Source organism: Thamnophis elegans, chromosome 3 (assembly GCF_009769535.1).
Source record: "Thamnophis elegans isolate rThaEle1 chromosome 3, rThaEle1.pri, whole genome shotgun sequence".
In the NCBI taxonomy this organism is placed as follows: Eukaryota; Metazoa; Chordata; class Lepidosauria; order Squamata; family Colubridae; genus Thamnophis; species Thamnophis elegans.
In genome coordinates, this window is record NC_045543.1 from 46,644,141 (window position 1) to 46,671,958 (window position 27,818).

The 27,818-nt window shown below is 36.3% G+C and overlaps 1 protein-coding gene across 1 annotated transcript; it reads left to right on the plus strand.

Annotated features, from left to right (window-relative positions):
* Positions 1 to 1,460: 1,460 nt before the first annotated feature.
* On the plus strand, positions 1,461 to 22,604 carry DCAF10 (DDB1 and CUL4 associated factor 10). The gene is made up of 7 exons (XM_032213176.1): positions 1,461 to 1,885; positions 8,508 to 8,621; positions 10,252 to 10,449; positions 11,997 to 12,199; positions 13,369 to 13,479; positions 13,602 to 13,747; positions 15,013 to 22,604. Exons 1-7 carry the CDS (start codon positions 1,548 to 1,550, stop codon positions 15,379 to 15,381), a joined length of 1,479 nt encoding a protein of 492 aa, XP_032069067.1. The 5' UTR covers positions 1,461 to 1,547; the 3' UTR covers positions 15,382 to 22,604.
* Positions 22,605 to 27,818: the final 5,214 nt, after the last annotated feature.

The following is a 27,818-nucleotide window of genomic DNA, read 5'->3' on the forward strand; positions in this document are numbered from 1 at the left end:
ATAAGATAAGAGTAACTACAGGGAATCTGTGTCTAAAATATATTCTATTCATTCCAAATCTAACTTTAATATCAAATATCACTCAAATGACTATTTTCTTTTCTGCACAGATGGGAAGCTCTTTAATCTGGAAATTCAGAAACAAAAAAATGCATGAATATACTCTATGCATATTTCATTGATTCAATCCTATATTGTTGCAGGCTGCCATGACCTATTTTTATCATTAATTCCATAGTGATAGACAAAATAGGGGTCCAATGCAAAGCAAAACTGGTGGCCTGGAAAACTTACTGACCCACTTTTCAGAATCATTAATTGGTGTTATTAGTTTATCCAGCTATGACTGTACCAGTGAATCCTCAAAAATGAACCATGAAATTCCACAAACATCAGGAAAGTAATGAGCCATAATGCTTTTTACAAATGTCTATACATCTGAGAAAAATGGAAGTTATAATGCAGGATAGAATCTGAATAAGAACAGATCTACCAAAAACAGTCTCTGATCACTGCCTAGACATTGCATTGAGCAGAGGGTATCCATATTCACGACTGCTCAAATAGCTGGGGACAACATATATTAATTTAATGTTGGTTGTTGAATCAAGGACAAGTGTCAATGGAGATTCTCAGTCATCCAGGTCATGACTCTTCCAAAGGTGCTTTTTCAAAAGGCAACTGGACTTTCTTTGTTTTTCCTTGAAGATGTTTTGCTTCTCATCCAAGAAGCTTCTTCAACTCAGAGCTGAATCGGAACTTTCCCAATCTCCCATCATGGCTTTGATCATTCCGATGCTTTTTTTTTTTAAACTAAGAGTGAAGAAGCATACTGTTCCTAGCCTAACCCATATCTTGTACCACACAGTTTTCCTTGGTAAGTGTAAGGATGGTTACAATCCCTTCTGGCATATGCCGAGCATTCTCAGATTATTTTGTGAAAGGCTGAATTTCTAATCAGAGACTTAAGAAACTGGACAACATATTGCTGGCTTCCTCTTCAGCCCCGATGACGTTACCTAGTTGGGTAACGAAACATCTTCAAGAAAACAACCAGCTTAGAGAGCATCAAGATTCTCACAATTCAATCATGAGCTACAACTATTATCTCCTATTGGTTCCTCCCACCAATTTGACAGATATGCAGGGCAGACAAGACATTAATTTGCCTTTGGATTTTTGAGACTTAACGGAACGCTGCTAGCAAACTCCGAGCACAAACCTTGCTGAAAGCAGCCATTAATCCTGCATAACTCCTATGAAAATTACATTTGATTCCTGAAATTTCCAAACGAAACCAGAAACATAAAACCGCTTTCCGGTCTGTTTAAAACGCCCGGCCGCTCAAAGCTCAGCATGACCGCGTTTCGCCAAAGAGCTGGGGGAACACCAATCGGGCGGCCGCTCCGAGACACTCTCGAGTTTGCGCCCGGTGCGATTTCTTTGGTGCTCACCGCACCGGAAGTGGTGGGGAGCCGAAGGCCCGGGGGTGGGTGGGGAATGGTGGTGGTGCTGCTGCTTGTCGTGGCGGCGGGCTCGGGCTCGGGATGAGCTGGAAGACGCGGTGGGTCCCTACCCCAGAGCGGTCGCCCCCGGGCGACGGCGACCAGTCGCCGCCCCCTTCGAGCTCACCACCCCGGGCGGTGTCCCCGAAGTCGCCCCCGGCCTCTTTTACTTCCACCGCCCCGGTCTCGGCTCCAGGCGGGGGGCTGTTCTCCTGGGTGCGGGAACGGGGCCTGGGCCATGGGGGCCGCTGCGTGGAGCCGGCGAGGGACACTTTCCGGGCCATGACGAGGCTCTATGGTGCTATTCAGCCCGCCGATTCTGTGTCCCCCATCACCCGCACCCACGGCGCCGTTTTCAACCTGGAGTACTCCCCTGGCGGGTAAGGATGGAGAGAAGGGTTGCTTTGGGGTGCCTCGACCTCCTCGTTTGCGTGGGGTGCGAGAGGTCTCCGTTTAGTGCCGGGCTCCGCGGCATATTTTTGCAATTTTAGCTGCAGGTTGAATTATATCCACGCTTGCAAACGAAGAATTGTGTCTCCATTTTTATTCTTCGTCCCCCTGAATTCAGTACAATTGTAATAGATGTTGCCTCTCTTCTCTCCCCCCCCCCCCCCCCCCCGCTGTAGTTTGCACGTAAAGTTATGAGGACATACTAGGATTGGGCAAGCAACTGCGCAAGGCCTGAAGTGTTTGCAATTAGGGAAATGGGGACAGAGTAGCAATAAATGAGATAAGAATGGATGGGGCACCTAGTAGTCGGAAGCCAGTTGGTGTAATGAGAAAAATATGTACTTTATTGCAGGGGTCACCAACCTTTCGGACTTCAGGGACCACTAAATCCATAATTTTAAATCCTGCAGACCACTAATATGAATTTTTTGAAAAGATACATAGTATTTAATGCAATATAAAAAATGCAAATAATTTTTCTGCGGACCACCATTTTCTTGCAGATCACCAGTGGCCCATGGACCAACAGTTGGTGACAGCTGGTTTAATGTATATCAAATATCTCAAGTTCTATTAGTCTTCCATCCACTAATGTTAATTTGCTGTTCTTTGAAGCTGTCATGTACAAATAGAAGCTTTCACACCTTTTTTGTGTAATTGTTTCCTATCCTTATGTTCTTTTTAAAGATGAATGTATGATTTAAATAGCACATGAAAAGCTGAAATGTATTAACAAAAAATCCACACTTTTAAAATAAATATTCATGGGACTCATCATAATTGATAGGAATATTGCAATGTGCTGCTCCAAGGGAAAACTGCAATTTTTTTTTTTTTGCTGTACTGCATTTATTATAAGCTCAAAGGAAACTAAAGTAGGAAAAGCATAACTTCTGAATAATGATTTATTGATGGTGGTGGTGCTCTTTAGTCAGTTTTTGACTCCTGATAACTGCCTGTCTTTGCAGTTTTCTTGGAAAGATTTCAAAAGTGATTTGCTACAGAAATTTTGGTTTCAACCGTGGTCATAAGTTAAGGACTATTAGTTTTTGCATTGAAGAATGTAAACTGGTGTTGAAGAATATAGCTTAGTTTAGCATAAAGTGAAATCTATTTCTCAGAGACCCTCATTATTTAAAATACTGTAACAAGTTAGACCCCAAGTTACTTTTTCATGTATGTCCAGATTGATTAATACACTTTACAATTTCTACTTGTCTTTTATCTTTTTGTTCTTGGATTAAGGTAATGCCGGTATATTTCATATAATACATCACAACAACAAAAATATTACAACAGTTTATTTAGTGAGCATTCAAAGTTATAACAGCACTGAAAAAGTCATTTATGACCCTTTTTCACACTCACAATCTTTGTAGCATCCCCTTGGTCAGGTGATCAAAATTCAAGTGCTTGGCAACTGACTCATTCTTATGACAGTTGCTGTCTCCCAAAGTCATGTGATCAACTTTTGCAACCTTTGGTCAAGCAAATTCAATGTTTTTTTAAAAAATTCTCAGCTAAATATATGTTGGCTGTAGTCCAGATATTAGGCTGTGAAAAGTATTTGAAAGGGATGCTTCTGCAAAGTGTCTTGGTGTGAATGAAGCATTCTTCAAAATGTAAAGGTGGCTGCATACTTTGAAAGGCTTATTTGATTGTTTCAGAGCCTCTTCTAGTTGACTGTATATGCATGGGAAGTTCTTTTATTGTTATCAACCATATGCCTCCTATAGGCTTAGATCTGTATTTGAAACAATAGCGCACTGGGCCCTGAATGATAGACCTGCTAAAGTTACGGAAAAGTTATTTCAGCTTAGAAACTATTGTATTGAGCAGATTGGGATATTGTGTAAAGGTGGTATATTTATCTGAACACTGATGTTTTTCATTTAGCACATATGTATTTTTTATATAGTATTTTCTTGTATCTATTTTTCTCCTGGAAATATATGGTGTATTTTATTTTTATTTTTTAAAATATAGTCTTCAAGATAATGTCAATAAATTATAAATTGCATTGTTATCTGCCCACTTTTATTGAGAACACGAGAATTGCAGCCTTATTAAGTAACTGTGCTATAGTACCTTAATAAGTCAGTCTTTTATAAATATGCTAACGTTCATAATATGTTTCTGCACTGAAAGTCCAAAAATAAAAGTATATGACTTTCATGCAAAATAGGTTTTGGCTGTAAGTACTTGAAACATAGATTGCCTGGTACTCCTTGATGGTAATAGTTGGATTGTTTCATCTTGTCAATTTATTTCTTAAACCTAAAATACGGCGGCTGGTGGAAACTAAATTAATCCCTTTTGCACTAAATCAGCAGTATGCATTCTTCTGTGTCAGTCCTTTGACATTACTAACTTGGCTTGATTCACACAGTGTTGTTTTATGTTTCATTTTTGTTTGTCGTGATATAGATGTACAACATTTCTATATCATATTTCATTTAAATTACCTTCTGTTAGTAAAGAAGGGACTATAAATGACTTGGTAATATTATTGAAATAGAACTAGCTGAATTCCTCTTCACTCCATTTTTGTTTGTTTTCCAGGTGCAAAATAAGTGCATTAAACATTGCAGAGGCTTTACAGAACTATTTAACATTTTTTTCACAATCGCCCCCAAAATGCAAAAAAAACTTATATAGTTGAAAATCATCAGTGAATTGCAGTTGAGTTTCCATGGTGCAATTTGAGGGCGTTTTGAGGATACAGAGTGGGGCTGGAATTTGCTTGTATCCCATAAACTTTGGGTTACTATTGTTTGTTCCATGAATCCTGATCTAGTGATACAGGACAGCAGTTTGTAAAATCATTGAGAAACCAGTATTTCAGGGTTCTCTGCTTCTCCCCCTCTCCTTTGATGTCATACTTTAAGTTTAAGAGGCATTAAAGGTTACTACTGTGCATTTAGACTTAGAAGCCAGAAATCTAGGACTTGTGTTGTTGTTTTTAAATTTACAATTAGATCTTTTATTTCTCTAGAATATGAAGAATCTGCAGTGGGCTCTAATTTATTAAATTTATATGATTACCTATGGGTTCTTGGAATTTGATAGAAACTCAAAGCTAAATATAATTCTAGATTGTTGTTGTTCAGCATTGACATTCAGCATTCAGATCCATTGCTTAGCAGAACTAGTACTTTTATTTGGGGCTATTTGTTTTTTTTTAATGTGCAAAGTTTGGGTTTTCCAGCCTTCATTAGAATTCATGAAGGACTTGCAGGTAACAGGCAAAACTTTCCCCTCTTAGTCAGTCTGGCATATGGCTTTTCTTTGATTGCTAAAACCTTTGATCTTCCATCATTTTCAATCCCCCCAATACCATCTATATTTGGGTAGGTAGGTCCCACCATGCATTCTCACATTTGTCTTTGGCAGAGTTCCCCAGGCTTTTTGTCCTCTTCTTTGTGGCCAATGGGGCAATCTCCAGCTAGTTAGCTTTTAGCAGTATAAATACTGTTGCATCCAATTCAGGTTTGCCAACCCGCATTGTTCTTTATTAAACCCTTGTCTATTTGCATCGTAGCTGCACCTGTAATGTGCCAATGTATTCCTGGTAATAATAAGATTCTACCCTTAATGACAGTCAAGCATCTGAGGCTTGTCCCCTCTCCTTTAGGAAACTTTCTCTACTTCCTCTATTCCTAATCTTAGTTTCTGTTATCAACTAGCTAGCATATCTTTGGAAACATGGATGGGTATGTGAATAGCAAGCAAGAAGCCATAAGTAAATACAAACCATCACAGACTACCTATTAAAATATATTTTGTAAGTGACTTAAATATCAAAATTAAAAAATAAATATAAACTTGAAAAACCCTATTTGTATTGCTGGAGGTATTAAATATTAAATCATATTGAAAGAAGAGCCCAAGACGCATTAAAACAAACTGGCCAAAATAAAAATATTTAGTGTCAAATAAGCCATAGAGAGGACCATCAATCATCGTGTTCTTTGGAGGCTATTCCATAAAGCTTGTTAAGAAGATCTTTGCCTTAGTAGTCACATGTTGCTGTTCGTTTGTTAGGGATTCACACAGAAATCCTTAGATACACACACAGACCCACATCCATTCATCCATCCATCCATCTATCTTTCCAATGATCCTAACCCCTATTTGTTAAAAGCATCGCTTTCAACAGAATCCACAAATTCACGTGGAGACTGGGCAGCTGGTAAAGTATTGGCATGTGCACTTGAAGCAATTCCAATTCCTAATTTTGGAGCTTTATCTCCTTCTGTGAGGGAAATAGGCGGTTTAGAAATGTGTATGTGAGTGTGTGTGAGAGGGAGTGGGGCAACTTGAATCAACAGCAGTTTTTAAATTTTTCTAAAGGCAGTCCTGTGTACAATAGATAGTAGTCTTTCAGAAGTGAAGTTATAAGAATGTGGATACCTGGTTAAGATATCTCCGTGCAGGTGTCGTTACAGCTGCCAATCAGCTAAAGTTCATAAAAGATGCTTCAAACCACAGAAGGTGTTAGAGTCTTTCTTTAATAGTAAGAGTCATTAAATTACAATGGTGCTTAAAGATATGTGAATTTATGAACTTCTTTGTTTAATTGGGTTCTCACAGGTGTGTGCTAATTGGGCATACATTCTGATAGGGAGGCATTCCCTGAGGATGGGCTCCAGCATGTGTCTGAAAGCTCAGAAGATTAAGCCTCTGGTCCCGGTGACTGATCAAGATTGGAACATTACCCTGGGCCACATATATTTACCTTCATTCATAGGTTCTCTTTATTTAGGGTCTTCCCACTCCTGAGGTACCCCAAATTCCACTTAACGACTTGCACATTCGTTAATGCATTGAGCAGAGCAGGGATGAGGACTCATTAATGCCCTTTCAACTGTAATGGGCAGGCTCCATTATGGTTATAAAAAGATAACCTTCTTTTTCTAATGCAGTGTAAAATCTGTTCCTAAATTATATGGATGCACAAGTATTTTTTGCAGAATTGGGGAGAAAAAACATTAAATCTTGCCTTTGCTGTTAGATGATGTTTAAAAAGAAGACTGCAATCTATACAATGTACTTGTAGCCTTATTGTATATTTGTGATCACACAAACAATGATCAGTTAAAGGAATTTTGTTCATTGAAGCTCAAATGTACATGGGAAATATTAATTTAGCAGGTGCACAGTAATAAAGCATAATTATTCAAGGTTTCAAAAGAAGGGAGGGGAGGAAGGAAGGAAGAAGGAAGGAAGGATAGGAATAGGAAATACATTCAAATAAAGACATAAATTGTTTCTTTGTGTGTAAATAGCCAGTTACATTTTATTATCTTTGTAATTTTGTTGATCAAATAATAATCTCATTGATGAAATCACCTGTAAATATCTATACATCATAGGACAAAATTATTTGAGAGAGCACCTGTTTCCCAAGGGTTCTGCTCAACTGGTAACATATTTGCATAGTTAGCCCACTCTGGTTCTCTTGAATTAAACCACGTCATCTGTTGGGACCCAAGAAGCATACCTTCTCTGTCATAATGGGTGCCTTTTGGAATAAGGTATCCCCATGAAATCTATGTGTTCCCAGCCTTCAGAACCATGTGTGATTTGGATGGGAGTTCTTGTATGTGTCTCTTGGTGGTGTTTTTTTTTTAATGTTTGTTAGCATGTTGTGCCTGGATCCCATCTTGGTTTTATTATGGTTTGGGTCTTAATATTACTATTAAGGATAGTAATATCCTTAATGTTACTATTTGAGGATTCACGCAGGGTCAGTTGAATTTGGGTAGAGCCTAAATTGAATTGAATAAAGAAATAAAATTTGAAGCCTTCTAGAACTCTGTCTGGGGAGAAAGTACTTTCTTCCATTATTAGAGTGATATTTCTCTGATCGAACCTTGGATGATTGAGCAAAGCATTTTCCTGCTCAGTCCTTTTTGGACAATTGTGTACATAGAATTAGTTTTACCAGAAGTGAGTGCTATAAGAGTTCATGAAACAGTTTCTGCTTCATAACACTGAAGTAAGTGGGAGAAAATAAAATTAACAATTTAAATGTGTAGAACATAATTTAGAGTATTTTAGCTAGAAATATTACATTGTGGTTATTGAAGAAAGCAAGTTTGTTGTAACGATTAAAAGAACTAGACTAGAAACCAGGAGACTATGTATGCTACTTCTGCCTGAGGCAGAATGCCAGCTGGGCGACTTTGGCCAATCCTACTCTCTCAACCCCAGGAAGAAGGCAAAGACAAACCACTTGTGAAAATTTTGCCAAGAAAACGGCAAGGACTTGTCCAGACAACTGCTTTAAGCCAAGATTGACTCAAAGAAACAACAACATTATTTTATTTTTATTCTGTTTATTCAGTGCATTCTGTAGTTGGTTGGTTTTATACATATTAATTTAAAAGAAGGAAGAAAAAAATTAACACAAAAGCAACAGTTTTGTCTCATGATTAGTATTGTTCTTATTGATTCATTTCTAAGTGTGCATGGACCTTTTGGAGTCTTTCTTGTGAAAGAATATAAAGTTTATTATATGTAATATACCTGCTTCTCTTTTCTGTCTAGATCAGTGCTAACTGTTGCTTGTGAACAGACAGAAGTCCTGCTGTTTGATCCCATCTCTTCAAAGCACATCAAAACCCTTTCCACTGCTCATGAGGACTGTGTAAATAACATAAGGTTAGTCTCCTGGCAAATAAAATCAGTTGCCAATGATTAAAATTCTAAAGCCTGTTTTGTTCAACTCTAAAAGTAGTGACGGATGAAGTTGTAATGTTATCCAAATTAGTTGTCATTCAAAATGTTTGTTTTTCTTGCTCTCAATTGGTATCAAATATTACATTCATGTCTTTGTGGAGACTCAAGCCACATTGCTATGGCCAATGAGCAGATAATGTGGATGAGCACAGATTATTGTAGGAGCCTCAGTCTTTATAGAGGGATCTTATGCTTTCAGGTCCTTAAATTATTCACTCCTCTTCTACAAGAGTTACTGCCAACTGTGCCCAAGAATCTCAGAGGTTAGATAAATAAGGCAGATGTAATTCCAAATGGAGAATAAGAATGTATGTATGTGTGTGTGTGTGTGTGTGTGTATGTATATGTGTGTGTGTGTATATGTGTGTGTGTGTATGTATGTATGTATGTGTGTATATATATATATATATATATATATATATATATATACATACACACACACACACACACACACACATATATAGATATAGATATAGATATAGATATAGATATAGATATAGATATATAGATATATTTTAGAGTTACAACCCCCGGTATGCCCAAATATGGGAGGAAGATCACTACTTCCATTCCCTGTCCTTCGGCTTGTCACAAGAGACCATCCAGACAGAAACCCAATTTTTTTTTTTTTACCTGTTGCCTTTTTGTTACATTTGTTATATTTGTGCTGATAAATAAATAAAGGGAGACTAGTATAGATCTATTTCAAGCTATTTAGCTCTCATCAGCTAGCCATACCCTTACTGGGAATCGAGCCTGTGCTGTATTGCCTCAAAGGCAGATGTGTTAACCATTGAGCCACAGAGCTCGACTCCTTATCAGCCAGCCAAGGTGAAAGGTATCTGGTTGGCTGATAAGGAGTCAAGCTCTGTGGCTCAATGGTTAACACATCTGCCTTAGAGGCAATACAGCACAGGCTCGATTCCCAGTAAGGGTATGGCTAGCTGATGAGAGCTAAATAGCTTGAAATAGATCTATACTAGTCTCCATTTATTTATTTATCAGCACAAATATAACATATATATATATATATATATATATATATATATATATATATATATATATATATATATTTTCAAATTTGATTGAACACATTTCTTTGTTAGTAACTAGCAAACATTTTTTTAAATGAATACATATGCAAGCTAATAATTGAACATGATATAATCATTTATACTCATTTAACATGTGTGTTTCTTTTCAAATGAGGTATTTTTTCATGGATTGTGAAATGACAAAGTAACGGTACCTGTAATACATTCTTACTAAATAAGCCAAATATAAAATTGGCCACCTTAGAAAACTTCTTCTGATATTTCTTAAACCAGCAGGTCTGCAAATTCTCACTTCAAGCACTGCAGCCCATTTTTGAGATCTGCTTTAGTCTTTCAGAAGTCAGATGCTTTAAAAGCATTAAACTGATACTATTCTATATGGTATAATTATTTTTTGAAATCAATGCAGGGTAACATTTAGCGTTATGATTTAATTATGTTTGAACTTGACTGCATTAATGAGATCCTGTCCCTTTCCCTTTTTATTTTATTTGTAGGTTTCTTGATAACAGATTGTTTGCAACTTGCTCTGATGATACTACCGTAGCACTATGGGATCTGAGGAAGCTAGATTCAAAAGTGTGCACTTTACATGGTCACACCAGCTGGGTGAAGAATATTGAATATGATACTAACACAAGATTGCTAGTAACATCGGGATTTGATGGAAATGTCATCATTTGGGATACCAACAGGTAAAGAAATTTCACATTTATCCCTTTTTTCATTTAGAAGACTGAAAAGACAACAACACTGCCTTTTTAGTTAGTTATCAGAAAACTTGCTAGCTGCATGGAAATAGGATATGGTTGCACTTTGAGTTTCTTGGTTCATATCTTAGTGTTGTGCAGATGTAGGTCAAAATTCATTTCCTATCATTCTTTATTCTTTCCTTTCCCCTTGATTGTAAGGTCAACAAACTGTCATAGCTGAAATTAGCATAATGCTTCTGGAAATTGGCCACTTAGAGCCAAGCTTGGAGCAGAATCTTGAAATGTTTTTTAAATTCTAGTAGATAAGTAAGAAAGACCACATCAAATCTTTACTGTGACCATAAATCCAGAAGTTTTATTTATCAAAAATAAAACAGATAAAAATAGAGAATTAGAACTTTTATACTGAAACCAATCAGGTGTTTTGAGCAGCAATGATATGTTACCACTGGATACTAGCCCAGTGCTTTTACATCAGAACATACACTATATTGCCAAAAATATTCACTCATCCATCCAAATAATCAGAATCAGGTGTTCCAATCACTTCCATGGCCACAGGTGTATAAAATCAAGTACCTAGGCATGCAGACTGTTTTTCAAACATTTGTGAAAGAATGGGTCGCTCTTAGGAGCTCAGTGAATTCCAGAGTGGAACTGTGATAGGATGCTACCTGTGCAACAAATCCAGTCATGAAATTTCCTCGCTCCTAAATATTCCACAGTCAACTTTCAGCTGTATTATAAGAATGTGGAAATGTTTGGGAACGACAGCAACTCAGCCACGAAGTTGTAGGCCATGTAAACTCGTCCAACATCAGTGTGTGACCTCACAAATGCGCTTCTGGAAGAATGGTAAAAAAATTCCCATGAACACACTCCTAAACCTTGTGGACAGCCTTCCCAGAAGAGTTGAAGCTGTTATAGCTGCAAAGGGTGGACCGATGTCATATTGAACCCTATGGATTAGGAATGGGATGTCACTTACAGTAAGTTCATATGTGAGTAAAGGTAGGTGAGCGAATACTTTTGGCAATATAGTGTACAATATTGGTGGATTAGAGGTGCGGGAATATCTTCTAGAATATCTGCCACATGTTGTCTTACTTTATAAGCAGCAATATAGTACTGGGTCATGGCAACTGCTGTTTGTTTGAAGGTGCTTTCTTCTGCTTATGTACTGCACATGAGACATTGCCAGCAACCTATGAAGCATAGCAAAATCCTGCTGCTTCTTTGAAGTGATGGAACAGATGTTTTAGGGCTCAAGTTGAATGAGAGGGAAATTTGGTTCTTTGATAAACTATTTTAGCGTGCATATTCAGGTTGAGATTCCTCACTACCAAAATATCAGTAGAAAAATGATTGTATAGCCACTTTGCTTTTCTTTAAATTATATGTCGGACAGGAAGAGGAAAGATGAATATTATTCTTTAAGAGAAATACTATCTCAAACATAGGATTAAAATTTGGGGTACTTAAAAGTATGGAATAAAAATTATTGTGGTTTGATGGGTGTCTTTCCTTAGGTGCACAGAAGATGGCTGTCCTCACAAGAAGTTCTTTCACACCCGCTTTCTCATGCGCATGAGATTGACTCCAGACTGCTCCAAAATGCTGATCTCCACTTCTTCTGGATATCTTCTGATCTTGCATGATCTCGACTTGACCAAATCTTTAGAAGTTGTCAGTTATCCCATTCTGAGAGCCAGGAGAACCACATCAAATTCTGGCAAGTTTTGGCATTTTGTTAATATTACCCCTGTTGTGCCTATATTGTTCCTAGATCTTGTGAGATAATAGATGGCATTGGATATATAGCATTGTATGCAAGAAGTAAGTTAACTTGAAAAGCCTGTATAGTATATATTGCAAAAGGTTAGTACGATGAAGGACATGTAGCAATAGCAAGAGCACTTAGACTTATATACTGCTTCACAATGCTTTACAGCTCTGAGTGGTTTTACGGAGTTAGCATATTGCCCCCAACAATCTGGGTCCTCATTATACCAAGGCTAAGTCAACCTTGAGCCGGTGAGAATTGAACTGCCAAATTGCTGGCAGCCGGCAGTCAGTAGAAGTAGCCTGCTGTACTGCAATCTAACTACTGTGCCACCATGGCTGCAGTACTGCAGTCTCTAACTACTGCGCCACCATGGCTCTTGTGCTGAGAGTTCATGCATAATTTATCTATTATCTTGCATACACTAAATTTATGGCTGCATTTGTACACCATAGTAAATTAATTTCAGTGTATGAATTTAGCCTCTGCTAATTTTGAATGCATTGTTTTATTGCATCTTTGTGTGTATTTTTAGCTGAATTAGTTGCCATAGGGCGACTAAAACATTTGAGAAATAAACTGCGTAAGCATTATTTGTCTTAGAATAAACTTCCATCTCATGTTCATACATGTTAATCAATTTGGATGGAGCCACTTATGGTTTGCCTCTTTTTATGAAAAGCTGGTAGTGCTTTGAATGGCGTGTGAACTACCGTGATGCCTATTCTTTTTGTGACTTTTTGTGCTCAGTGGAACCAGCCTAATGTTTTTGCATGGTAGCTTTTTCTGGAAGAATGTCAGTTAGGGGTGTTGCCTTATGGGTATGTTCTGCTGTTACTGATCTTGAAATAACAAGATTAACTTTCAGGAGGATGAGATTCCAAGGAAAATAATCTGTAAGCTATTAATTTCTAAATCTTTGCAATACTTCTTAGAAATAAGCAACCAAATGATATCTAACACAAGAAAAGTTCTTAAAAATCAAGAACGATATTCTTGATCTTTAATGGAGCACCACTTTGCAAAGAGTTTCAAAGCCATGAAATTAAAAAATTAGGAGAGGTATCTAACACTGTTTTTGTGTTTCATGTCACCTCATCTTGCTTTTCCATTCTCAGATCTGGCATCCGTCACTTCACCTGGTCCTAGAAGTGCTGAATCACCAGGACACCAAGGAGATTCAGGCCCACGTACTGAGAAACATACAGTACGAGTAACCCAACGAGAAGGTATGTAAAACGAGTAAATGACTAATTGCAAAATCTGAGCCTCTTCTATATGGCAAGGACTTATAGTACAAAGTGTTATTTCCTATTGGACAAGGTGTTAATTGTTAATTTTGTTCCCTTAGGTGGTTCTCCACGTAATAGTCTTGAGGTTTTAACCCCAGAGGTTCCTGGTGAGAGGGATCGGGGAAACTGCATTACATCACTGCAGCTCCATCCCAAAGGATGGGCGACACTTCTTCGATGTTCAAGTAACACTGATGATCAGGAGGTAAAAATAGGGTGATAATAATGGTGCATATGTATGTTGATCATGTTCTTGCAAAAAAAACTGGAGGTCTTTTGTCTATTAATTAAATAGAAGTGAATTGTCACTCCATTGATAAAATTAGAAATACAGAACAAATGTGGCAGCAATGTGTATAGTTGTAATCTTGAGTTGCGGTGTTTGCTTCATTTGGATCATTTGAATGATGTAAACTAAGCTTGGCTGAAAACAACGGAGTTGAACATCTGGTTCATTATTTTGCTTCATTCTCATCATCTTTCAAGGTGATGTCATGTTCTCCTTTGTGAAAATGACTGAAAGACATGGAGAAAATCATATTCTCAACTTGTTTTTGTTCCAATAATTCAAGATGGAGATAGACAAAAGGAAATACAAATGTGTAATGAATTGAGTATAATTTTACAGACATAAAGGTAGTCCTCAACTTACAACCACAGTTCAGTCCAAAATTTATGTTGCTAAGTGAAACAGTTATTAAGTGCGTTGTGTCCCATTTTACAACTTTTCTTGGTTGTTAAATGAATCTTTGCAGTTGTTAAGTTAGTAACACAGTTGTTAAGTGAATTTGGCTTCACCATTGACTTTGTTTGTCAGAAGGTCACCAAAGGTGATCTAATGACTCCAGAATGTTGCAACTATTAAAAGTCAGTTGCCAAGCATCTGAATTTTGATCAAGTGACCATGGGGATGCTGCAAGAGTCATGTGTAAACAACAGTGCTGTTGTAATTGTGAACTGTCACTAAATGAACTGTTGTAAGTTGAAGGCTGTGTATCAGAGCCCAATAGCTTAGTTGGCTTGAAAGGGGATTAGAAAATTCTCAAATGACAAGGTTTTATATTAACTCAATAGTTAAAAAGAAATGTCTCTGTTCGTAAATCATATTTTTCTGAAGACTTCCCTTACTACATTTAGGCATTTGTTTAGTCATTAAGAAAATGCTGAACTCAATAACGTCTAACCATAGTTTACAAAGCATTGCTATTGCTTATGCCCATGTAATTAACTATAACATGACATTGTGCAATGTTATACTGAATGAGTCTAAACAGCAGCTGGTAACCAATCTTGGCTAATTTAGAGAGGGTTTAGAATGGTGATGTCTATTTAATATTTAAATGTGAGACAACAGGGAAGCACTAGTACACTATCCATATTGTTACACGAAAGCCTTCATGAAATAGAGAGATTTATGCAGTATCTATGTTGATATAACATTAAATGTTATTTCTCCCCTACTTTCTGTAGTGGACCTGTGTTTATGAATTCCAAGAAGGAGCACCAGTGCGGCCAGTTTCCCCTCGCTGTTCCCTCAGATTGACTCATTGCATCGAAGAAGCCAATGTAGGCCAGGGCTATATTAAAGAACTCTGTTTCAGCCCAGATGGTCGAATGATCTCCTCCCCACATGGCTATGGAATCCGTTTGTTGGGATTTGACACCCAGTGCAGCGAACTGATTGACTGCTTGCCCAAAGAAGCTGCCCCCTTGCAGGAGATCCGCTCACTCTACTCGCATGGCGATGTGGTTCTGACTACCAAGTTCTCTCCAACACATTGTCAGATTGCCTCTGGGTGCCTTAGTGGTCGTGTTTCTTTATATCAGCCAAAGTTTTAGGCTCCCCTTGCCTTCAAAGGAACATCTCTGTGTTTTTTAATTACTTCAGTTTAGTTGGAGTGTTTGCTTTTTTAAACAAGTCTTGTAAATTTGGACAAGTACAGAGTTAATATTGGACTTAAAACTGATCCCAAGTCCAGTCCTTTATGTGTTCTGTGACTGAATTTGCACATTAGAACTTTTGTGTACACTATATCTCTCCACTCCTGATAATTCCATCCGTATTTAGAGGTAGCTTGGTAGCACTTGTAAACCTTGTTTTTTCTCTGTGTCTCTTTGTGCAAGATGTTGGATGGGCTTGAAAGGAGGGAAAACAACCAGCTAAAACCTGTCTGCTGCTTTGTATCAAAGGAGTGGAGATTAGCTCACTTTGATTCTTTGATTTCTGGATTTTGCTGTGTATTTTTTCCTAAGTAATAGAGCACTTTCTTGCACATTAGACTAAGTATAGCCAGCATTTACATTATTATTTTTGTGAACAACTAAATAGACTGTTATCGTTACTTTTTTGTATTTTTCTGCTGTGGTTCAGTTTGTAGGCTGGTACTCTTTAAGAACTGTGCAGTGTTATCACTCTGTGCTCCCACACACAAACCTCTCTCATCTAGGCCCCTCCATGACTTGCTGGAGAAAGTTTGTTGAACTGAATAACAACATTTTTTCTTTCACAAATCTCTATTAAAGGAACATCTGTTAAGTTATTGGACATAGATTGGAGAATGGAGTATGAGCCCAACCATATATATATATATATATTTACAATCCAGCAGGAAACTACGCCACAAACCTCAGTGAAGTAAGCAGCAGCTTGTAAGCAAACAAACTATGGTGGATCTTTAAGCTTCTGTTCATTTAAAAGAAAGAGGCTGGTGCTGGGGAACATCCTGAGGCTTTGGGTCCTTTCTCGTGATGGGTTTCATTGCAACAAAGGACTTTGAAATTGAATAAAAAATTTTTTTCAATATCAGTTTTTAAATGAATGCTGCTCAGTGCTGCAGTTATGTTTGCAACCTGATTAAGGCTAGTTGGCTTTTGATGTGCCTTGCAAGCCTCCACAGGTAAGCTATAGCATGTAAAAAACAAATCCTTAGTGTGCACACCTTAGACCATATGTTGCAAGATTTTGTGTGTGTGTGTGTGTATATATATATATATATATATATATATATATATATATATATATATATGATTATCGCCAGCTATATATGAAAATCAAAAGATTTTGCAAAACTAAATATTTTCTTCTGTTGCAAGAGTAACACATTTTACTAGCATATTCGCATGTGAGAACATGTTAAAATAACTTGGCAGTAATATCTCTGAAGATGTTTTTTTTAAAAAAAAAAATCAAAAGTCCTGTTGTTGCCCAGAATTGCTTATACTAGAAGATTGTTGAATTTCCATTTCACATGAGAGACATAAAACATTAATTGTGTGTCAGTTTCCGCCGACATGCAAGTAAGGTGACAAGTAAAGTAATTGGTTCCCTGAAATTCACATGCAAAGTGTTCAGTTAATTGAGAGCCATTCGGAGACTTCAAAGTTTTTGCCAGACTCTCATTCCTATCTGTTTGAACCATCTAAAACCCATCTGCATGACATTTTTTCTGTCTGGTGTCCTAGAAATTAACATGATTGCATGCCTAAATGATCATTTTTAAAAGAAAGTGATGTTTCCAGTAGGAGGACAAGTTTTATTTAGCAATTAGCTGCTCTGCTAGTTGTTCTGAAAATTATGCCAAATCAGAATATATTTATAAAGCGGCTCAGAAAAATACCAAATTTGGGATAATATATGTCTATAAATGCTGTTCTGAAAAAAAAATGTGTTGGCTGATTCTCAGAATTATTAGTGTAGCCACTTTAATAAGAAACTTGTGGCATGTGGGATAGAATGTAGCTGTTGATCACCATATGCTCTGTAGATGATTTAATAGATTAACATAAATTACGAACAAGCCCAGAGCTACGCTGTCTGTAACATATCTAAAGTTAGACATAGGATGGAATGGCAGACAATACCTACCCTTTTTGTCCTTCTGGTGATTCAATCTTCATTTAATATTGCTCATCATTAGAGTTGAATTTCTAGCCATCTATTTTAATGACTAGAATGGTTTTCTTAATCCGAAGCCTGCTTAGCCACATGGTGTATTTAAATGGTGCTATTGTGTATGTGAGAAAAAGGTAAACAAATATATTGTAGTTATGACATGAATACAATTTTCATTTAAAATTAAGTACAAATTAATTTTTGCTGGATGATCTGAATGAGCTAGATAATCAGTTCTTGAATTTTAAGACGAAACCAGATCTATAATCATTTTGCAGATCAAAGCTCTGTAGTTTGAGTCAAATCTTATTTTTTATTTTTAATGTATTTTTTCCTTAACATTTTTTAGAATATGTGCATTTTTGCTTAAATTTTATATATACCCCAAAGGCATTAAGAAAAAAAAAAGCTGAGCCAGAAAACCAAAAAGATAGAAAATGCCTGATTGTCAACTACTCTGCCTCTAATTGGGTTGCAGAGAGAAGTACTGTAGTCCATGACTTATCATATATAATTACTTTGTAAATAAAAAAATATGTGGCTAGATCAATTATTGGAATAGGAAATGGAGAGCAGTTCCTTAAAACCTTGTTAAAATTTCAAATAAATGGCAAGCAAATAGGTAGACAGCAGAATCATACTTACTTTGATCCACCTAAACATTGAATGTTGGGACACACTCTCCCTTCCCCCCAACCCCAAAATCTCTTTTAGGGTACACAATTAAACATTAATCTTTCTACAGCATCTAAACACTCTGATTCCTGTATTCCTGCTTTTTTCTTTTGGAAGTTAAGCTGGGATAGAGGGAGAAATGTCTGTGTGCTTTTGTATATGTACTTGATTCCCTATCTTTTCTTTTTCCATTAGAGATCTTCCTGTACAGTTGCTTCATTTTAACATGAGTGTGTATAATATTGGATGTCCAGTCAGTAATAATCTTCCAAGACTACATTTCGTGAGAACTGGCATGTTACCCAGGCTATGAAAACATTATTCTTAAATTTTGTAACTAGTTATAATATTTAGAGTAAAGAGAGTTATTGTGCTTGGTTCAGCTTTTGAGTTATATCTGTCAGAAATAAACCTAAGGCCTAATGAACTTACAGAATAAAAATAAGAGATTCTTGGTATGCCAGATTTTTTTAAAGCAGCAGAGTGATGCAAAGAAAAATTCCCTTAGTTCAGCTGCCAGAATTTGAATTCTGCTTATCTTTTATGCAGCATAAGGTTGCATAAAAGTGACTCCGGAGATTAAAAATAAATATTTTGGGGATAAAAGTGTAGCTCCTGTGTTTCAGCATGTTCCTATAAAACCGTGACTCACCCATGATGAAAGGTTCTTTGACTAGTCAGGAAAGTTTGAGAAAGTGAACTTCTGTATGTGCATATTGCACATGCACAAGCATAGTGCAACCTTTAAGTGCATAAGTTTCAGGTTGCACTGTTGAATTCTTACTTTAAAAAAAAATCAAATTATTTGATGAAGGAAATTACTTCCTTTGATGTCCTTAATTGCTGTGATTTGGAGCAGTAGATGCATACATCTAAGACAGATGAATCTGAACTGATCTAGGTTTATATTGTCTTGATTTGTCAGCTTACATTTACCTTTTTTGAGTATAAGATTCATAGGATAAGAAACAGGGTTTCTTTAGAGTTCAAAAAGAGCAATGGTTTTCTGAAATGGAGAGTGCCTTTTTGCTAATGTCAATCTTAGTACAGTTCTATTGACTTTAAATTACACTAAAATACTTTTTAAATTGGTGGTAAATGTCATCTCAAAATTCAATTAGTTGACTATGAGGATATGAATATACTTCAAAAAAGATGCTGTATTTGGAATGAAATAATGGCTGGCTAGATGATACTAACTTAAAGTACAATCATGGTAATAGAGTCTTCACTATTACTACCGGTAGCAAGAGTTGCTTGGCAAGTGGGGAACTATATAATGGAATGAATGAATGAATCATCGGTATGAATGAATCAATATGTTATGGTATCAAAAATTATCTTTCAAGCTTTATGTAATTTTCTTCCAGATAATATTTCAGTAAGCTGGATTCTTAAAAGTATTTTTGTTTAGTCAGTTTATTTTGATAATGCAAAAGCTTCTGGCATGGTAATTTTTTACCTATTTATTCATTAAACTTCTCAAATATTTTACAGTATAACTATAAACCCTGTCACACACCAACATTGACCAAGTAGTAAGAGTCTGCAACATGTGGAAAAGTATGGAAAGGGAACAAATACTTTGCATGTAGTCTGAGAGATTAAGTCTCTGGCATCTCCCTGTGGTAAATTGAGTGGCCAATAAATAAAGAGAAATAAAGAAGAGAGAGAGAGAGAGAGAGAGAAGAGGGAGAAAGAAAGAAAAGAAAGACATAGTCTGGCATCAGATTATGAATGGCTTCTGCCTTAATGAGGCAGAAGGCATGAATTAGATGTAAAAAAAAAACCTACCCTGAACTGGATAGCTAATGAACGGGCTTGATACAAGGCTTTTTCAATCATTCCTATGGCTTTTGCAAGCTAAGTACCAAAACGCTAATTCCAGTCACTGAAAAGCAGCTCCCCCCCAACTCTAATACCATTTTCAAGCATATTTTTTGCAACCATAAGAACTAGAACATTTTCTTTAAAAACAAACAAACCCCAAGATGTTGGGATTTCCAGGAAGTATTTTGCACTTTCCCCAGTCCCTATAGAATTCTAACATGCAGCCATGAAGGTGATTTGGTGTTTGGATTACTCCAATCTAACTCTTCCTAAAGCTTTAAAAATCTTGAGTAGAAATGGAGAGAGTAATTGAACGTGGCTTGTATTTTTTAGTAGAGTTGAATTTATTGTATTACAATCATCAGTGTAAATTATATATTGCATTGCATTTTTTAAAACATCCTACCTCATATCATGCTTTTCTTTAAAATCAGCATACAGTACAGCAGTTCCTTTTCAAAATGCAGGAAGCCAGCAGTGCAAAGAGATTATTTTAGGCAACTGAGAATGGCCCCTTGAAGCAAAGCAAGGCTGTTCAATATTCTACATGTAATACTACAACGCTGCTGTTTTGAGTCCGTCAGATGTGTTGGATTACAACCCCCATAATCCACAATCTCTGAGTTTTGTCTGTTTTTTTGCACCGCTGCTTTAATTACTGCTAGACATATTTAGTGCTTCAAACCCTTAATAAAATTATATACGATGCAGAACTTACTCTTAGTTTCAGAAATGTTCAGGGATTCACTGATCTTTCTGTCTCGTAGTTATCCTTAACATTTAGTGATGTTAAATTAGATAGTATGGCCACATGGCTTTTTAAAATGAAACATTTTTGAGTGGGAATGTTTCGAGCTTAGTTACTATTTTGGCTTAATGGAAATTAATATTTGATTTTATAAAATCCTAGTAACAATCTCTGTTCCTTAATAAGGGAAAAGTTGCCTGATTATAAAAATGCAGCACTAAAAATTAACATTCTTATGCATGTCTTTTCAAAGATCTCCAGTAAACATTAGCTATAACTATAACTGATTTATACCATTTTTTTCTCTTTACATTTATCATTTATTTCTATAAACATATTTTACATCCGTTTATGATTCTGATCAGAATATGTACTATGCCCATATATACTTTAAAATGAAGAGCTTAATCCTATTTTTGTCCCATTGTATATTAAACTGTAGAAAGCATGACATATCAGCCAAAGCAGATACATTGTATTTATTGAGTTTGATACATTGATACAAAAACCTTATGAGTTTATCAAAACACTACTGATATGTACAATTGTAATTGTTGCAGAATGTACACTCAGTGCAGTAATATACATCAGATTTGAGAATGGATAAATCTGAGTACTGTATGTATAGGGGTAAAAAAGGTTTCTACCGATAAAACATTGCCACATAGATTGTGAAAAAGCTGGTCATGTTTCAGTGACATTGAAATCAGACTAGAATTTGTTGCACTGATTTCAAAAGGATGTAGGGCACATATTAAAAATGCCACTTATCCCAAGTTCAAAATTCGCATCGAAAACAATCAGCCATGGTTGGCAACATAACCTGAAAGACAGCTAGCCCAACAACATTGATCTGATAACAGTAAGAAAATGTCAGATCTTTGGGGATCAAAGTGTTGAAGCTTTATAATGTCTCTAAGGAACAAGAGTATGCAAATTCTTGAACATGCCCCAGAGTTAATTTCTTAGCATGCAAATTCATGTGAAAAGTATTCCTTAAAAATGAAACCAAGTGCTTTGACATTGTATACCAGCTATAGATGATCAGAATTGGAAGCCGTTACATATTTTGCATGTTTTTCTCTCAAATATTTTTATAGGCTGTCTCTGAACACCTGAATACTTTCTTTTCCCCTTTTTTTGCAATGAATGTCAGGGATCTGATTGGTTTTAGCTCTAAAGCATGGGGAAGGCTGAAATTCTAAATAAACATATTATGGAATAAACTGTTGGATGCTACTGAACACATTTCATGGATAGGATTTAATTGCAAAAGTTAGCAGATAGAGATTTAATTAGTTCTGTAAAAAATATGATTTTAGCATTTTAAAGTTAGAATCACATTTCTATTTATATGGAAAATAGTTGCATAAAAATCTACCAGTTTCCAGCTTCAGTCTAAAAAGGGATTGGGTATGGCTTCCACATATGTATGAATTCTATATAATGGTTTTTGGAATTCCATATGTCCATGTATCAGACAGAGCTGAGCAACTGATTCTAGTTTGGAAGGGTGAACTTTCCTTCCTTTTAAAGATCATTGTGGAAAACCTGAGTGAAATTTAGAGATCACTACAATGGAGAATTAAGAGTGAAAAAATGAAAGTAAATGAATACAGTTGAAATGTACATTAATCTAAAGCCAGTTCTTTAAATAATTTGCATCCCATTTGTTAATAGCTTTGTTGTGTCAGCTTATTTGTAAACATATTTCCATCTTGTGCAAAAATATTTTTTTAAATATGGAAGTACAAATTTGTGCATGTAGAGTGCTTTGAAATTATTTCATAATAAAAGGTGTACATTTTAAATACATCTACAAGAACGGTCTAGGAAATGTATTTACTCTTACACGGGTGATGTAAATGTTTGAACAATTTCTCTTGCTTGCTTAATAAACACTTCACATTCATACTCTGAATTTGTTGCTCGTATTTCAGATTGTTGCTCTTCTTTTAGATACTTGAAACTAGTATCATTCAAAATTGTACTTAAATAATCCTCTTTAACATGTTTCAAATTTAAATGTTTCAATTGTAAATCGTCTCTAGTCTCATGCACCAGTGTGAAGGATTATGTATTTAACTCTCTTCTTCAGAAACTCAAATTCATCTGTTGTGTATACAGCTGGATTCACACATAGTATAAAACCATAGCATTTGTTTTGTTTTAGCTTAATATTGTGAATTCAATTATTCAAGCAATGATTAACCAATCACAGCTTACTGAAATGAGTGCTACTAAATGGGATCAGATTCCACTAAACTCTACAGAGGGTGTGATTCAGTTGCACAGTGACATCATTTCTTTTTTTAAAGAAAAAAATAGTGCTTTCCAGAAACCATTCTGATATCCCTGAATTGGGTAAGAAGTTAATACAAAAATGAGGAAGATGAAATTAGATAAAAGTATGTTCCCAAATAAACTTTCCTATAGAAAATCCTGTACTATTTTTGTATGTTGGGTAGAAAACATTAAAATAAAGTTGGATTTAATTGACATCTTTTTCTGGCCATTAAATCGTGTTTGTACTGTTGAATTCAATAAAAATGTATACAGAATTGGCTTCATGCTGTATCTAAGCACTACCTGGATCTAAATGCTTTGCTTTTTCCAAGGAACGCTAACATTAATTAGATGCTGCTAATGCTGTTATGAATAACCTAATTGTGCTGATTTAGGTTTTACTTCAGCTGCTTCTACTTGGATTCCAATTCAACGGTGACTTTTGAACAAGAAAAGGAGCAATGGGCTAAAATAAATTGATCTGGTGTTAAATTGAAATTCAAGGTTATAATTTTAAATCTTTTCCTCCTCCCAACCTGATTTAATCCAAATTAATTGTATTTACCTTATTGCTTTGTGGTAAATGGTAAATTTATATTGTGGCTCTCCCTGGAAATATTCCACAAGCTGTGCCTTACAATAGGCCTCTCAGACAGAGGCATCCTTGAAACATGTCCATACCAGCATTTGTGACCTCGATTTATGCCACAACTGAGCCCAAAATTTCCATTGCTAAGTGAGGCAATTGTTAAGTGAGTTGTGCCTCATTTTATGAACTTTTTGCCACTGTTAAGCGAATCACTGTAGTTAAGTCAATCATGTGGTTGCTAAGGAAATTTGGCTTCCCCATTGACTTTGCTTGTTGAAGCTGGCTGGAAAAGTTACAAACGGTGATGCTATGACCCCAGGACAGTACAACTCTCATAAATACATGCCAGTTGCCAAGTGCCCAAAGTTTAATCACATGACCATGGGGATGCTGCAACGGTTGTGAATGTGAAAACAGGTCATAAGTCGCTTTTTCCAGTGTCATTGTAACTTAGGTCACTAAACAAAAGGTTGTAAATTGAGGACTACCTGGAATATGATTCTGCTCTATTTCTGCATTTGTTTACATAAAAGATTCTTTCCTTATTGAGAGGGGATTCAGGCAGGGGGTATTTTCCTCCCCTCTCTAGTTTGAAACAATTCACACATGCCCAAATCCTGTTTATTGTCCTGAGTGACAGAATAAAATAAATTTACTTTTCTCCTATGCTTATTTCGAGAGCCAAATTGGTGTCCATTCCTCAGAACTTCAATTATCCATGGAGAAGAAATTTTCAGCTAAAATCGAATTGGGAAGTTTTACAGGTAGTCCTCAATCATAATTGAAGCCAAAATTTATATTGCTAAGTGAGACAGTTAAATGAGCTATGCCCCATTTTATGACTTTTCTTGCCAGTTAGTTGAATCACTGCAGTTGTTAAGTGAATCTGGATTCCCCATTGATTTTGCTTGCCAGAAGGTTGCAAAAGGACGGTGCAAATGTCATAAATACCAGTTGAGGTCTGAATTTTGATCACATGACCATGGGGGTGTTGCACTGATTGTTAACTCTGAAAAATGGTCATTTTTTTTCAGTGCTGTTGTAACAGTCACTTAATGAATAGTTGTAAGTCAAAGACTACCTGTAGTTGGGCTTGGATTATAAGAGAATTAATCTTTTCTTTTTTACTAGTAAGATATTCATCCTTTGCTGATAAGGATAGTTGTCAAACAAAAACCATTTGTTCAGCAATGGTTTGTAGGGATCAAGTCTTTCTCTACTTTGTACAGAATTACAACACGCAAATGATAACATCTTTTTGTTGTTGCTTACTGTATTCCCTTGGCAGTGCCTTCCCAGCTCTTGGACAGGCTTAAATGTTAAATGTCGTACATGAGCAGATATAAGAGCTATAAAATAGGAATTTTCAAAAAACAATTCAGCCTGTGGAACTGGTTAGTTAAAAAAACAAAATTCCAGGAACTCTGATCAAGAGGCAATGCTCTAGTGATAACCGGCTGCACCTGAGTGAATTTGTGTATGGGCATGCACATGCCCTTAGCTTCCCGAAGAAGCCAAGGACTTTGTGGGAAACAATTTCAAAAACTCTGGTATAAAATTTAGTAGACTCTGTCACTCATTATACAGTCATTAACCTGGAAGGAAGTTAAATGATTGCAATGAGTTGGAAAGAGGCAGTAGAGGCAGGTTAGGAATCAGCAAAGGGGGTAGAGAGCAAATTTTATGCCAGTCTAGTTTTCTGCTCTCATGAATGGCTGAGTAATACTTTAACTCATCAGTGGGAAATGGTCCACAGATAGTAGATAAGCAAAGAGTTTGCTCTGTTCAATTAGCATGAAGATGAAGAACTATTCCTTCTCTTTGAGAGGTTTACAATATGTGTTATGTAGGCCTTTGGTAGTCTCATATGTTAACTGCACACTTCAGTTTTTAATGCTACACGCTCCCAGTCTAACCCCTTGCTTAGCAATCCAAAACTAGAGCATCACCTGGAGATGGCCTTCCAGCCTCTGTTGAAATACTTCCAGGAAAAGAATGGCTACCATCTCTGGAGGCAGATTCTCCTATTGCTGAAGGTAGGAAATTTTTCCTGATGACCTATCAAAATCTGCTTTCTCATAATTAAAACCAATTTTGTGTCTATTTTCTGAAATAATGCTGAAGAAATCTACTCTGTCTTCTCCATGACTTCTCCAGAAATAGATAGTCCTTGTTTAGTGATTGCCTCATACAGCAACCATTCAGTTAACAACAGTGAAGAAAAAGTAACTCTGTGTGATCAGTCCTCACATTTACAACCACCTTCTGTGTGTAATACAAAGGAAACCTGAAGTAAAATCATCACTTCTGCTCAATGACCAAGTTGCCAAATCCAGATGTAGTCATTAAACAAGGACCACCTGTACTTGAACAAATAGCTATTTTATCTTCTCCAGGCTAAATATTTTGAGTGCTGCCAACTACGTTTTCCCTTCCAAGATTCTTAATATCTTATTTTCCTCAAAACTTCAACTTGTCAGGGTCCTTCCCAAAATGCCATGCTGAGAACTTGACTCCATGATCCAGATAGAGTCTTACCAACCTAAATAGAGAGGAACAATGAATTACTAACTTGACAATCTATTGTTGATGCAGGCTAGCACCATGTTGGCAGCTGCATCAGTGTTGGTTCATGCACCATTTGAGATTCACAAAGACACTTTTCGTTTGTGCTGTTGCATACCCTACATATACACTTTTGAATTTACTCACAAAAATGAAGGATTTTGCATTTGTCCTTGTTGAAACTGAAGTTGCAAATCTGATAATCCTATTTTTGAAACCTTGTTAAAGCCAGGTATAGATAAGCATTACGAAGCTAAGCATTACAAAGCTAAGCATACGAACCCTCAAGTATACCAATGTAACATCTTCCAATGTAAGTCAGAGCCAATGGCATACATTCTACACTTGTTAAGACAAAATAAGATTCTATTTTTTTTATCCAACTATAACTTAATTAATTCGGGAATATTTTCCTGAAGACAATGCATTCTTGTTTGTTTTTAATTGGCTGGTTAAAAGGTAATCAGTAACTTTATTACTAACATTTCCATTTTACTGCTTAACTTTACCATCAGGTGATGCTTAAAACCATGAATACAGAAGTAACCTATTCCACATAATGCTGAATTTAATCAGATGTTTAGAGCCATGCTAGTCTCTGTAGTTCATCTTAATGAGCAATTTAATACGTTTGTGTTGCTAGGAGAAACATTTTTTAAACAAAGTAACTTGCCTGAGCTTTACATGCAACTTGACATCCATAAAAGAGCAGATGTATCCAAATTAAGACTATTAAGAAACAAGGAGGCAATATCAATACTCAACACTCATTTTCCTTTGACTTGATTAAATATTAAAGATTATTGTTAGAATAGAGGAAGGTATCCCCCCCCTAGATGTTCATTGGTCTCCATATAATGTTTTGGATGGTTGCACGAATGGGTAGAACGGATATGACACATACACCGCCAAAACACACACACATCACCATTCATATAACCACATCTCTCCACTAGAAGCATAATAGTCATGGGATAGTCTTGCAATCCTGCTATTTTAAGTATGACTTCATTATGTTCTTTGCAGCTCCACTGAAGGTGATTGTTCTGTTGGGTTGGTCAGAAGACTGGCCTATGACCCCAGCCATACAGAGTGGGCAGAAAATGACTATGGCATGCCTACTAATATTCCCAGTCTTTATGGTCAGGGAAAAACAAAACACTATTACAGAATATTCATTTCAGGAAACTGGATTTACTTGTGTTTATTCCACCAAAGGAAATTACCCCCCCCCCCAAATCCCTCTGGCAGAATTATATTTTACCAGTTAAACATTCAACATTTTGTTTATGTATATATATCTATAATTACAACATTCAAAATAGTAAGCATTCTTTCATTTTGTGCTTGGCAATCCAACTGTGAAGCTAAGTATCTTGAGCATCAAGAAATCTAGAAGATCAATTAATATTTGATTTGGGGCATTCTTGTAGGGGGAGAAACAAAGGCAAAATAAACTAAGAGCCCTACCACCTCAAACCTACTGTTATCTAAATTTTAATAAAATAATTCTAACACTTGGAGGATAATCAACAGAATTTGGGAGAGCTTTCCTATAAATATAAATAGGAAATATTACCACGTATTCACACAAAATCTTCCAGCCAAAATAATTATTTTGGCTGAATTTCCTCTTCCTAACTCACCCATTGCTTACTATTTTGTACACTTGTATGTTCATTGGCATGATT

Bases quoted from the DNA above. Each gene is read 5' to 3' on its own strand.
- DCAF10 (XM_032213176.1), top strand. From the start codon at position 1,548: ATGAGCTGGAAGACGCGGTGGGTCCCTACCCCAGAGCGGTCGCCCCCG. The intron at 8,622-10,251 runs GTTAGTCTCCTG...TTTTATTTGTAG, and splicing joins GACTGTGTAAATAACATAAG to GTTTCTTGATAACAGATTGT. The intron at 12,200-13,368 runs GCAAGTTTTGGC...TTCCATTCTCAG, and splicing joins GAGAACCACATCAAATTCTG to ATCTGGCATCCGTCACTTCA.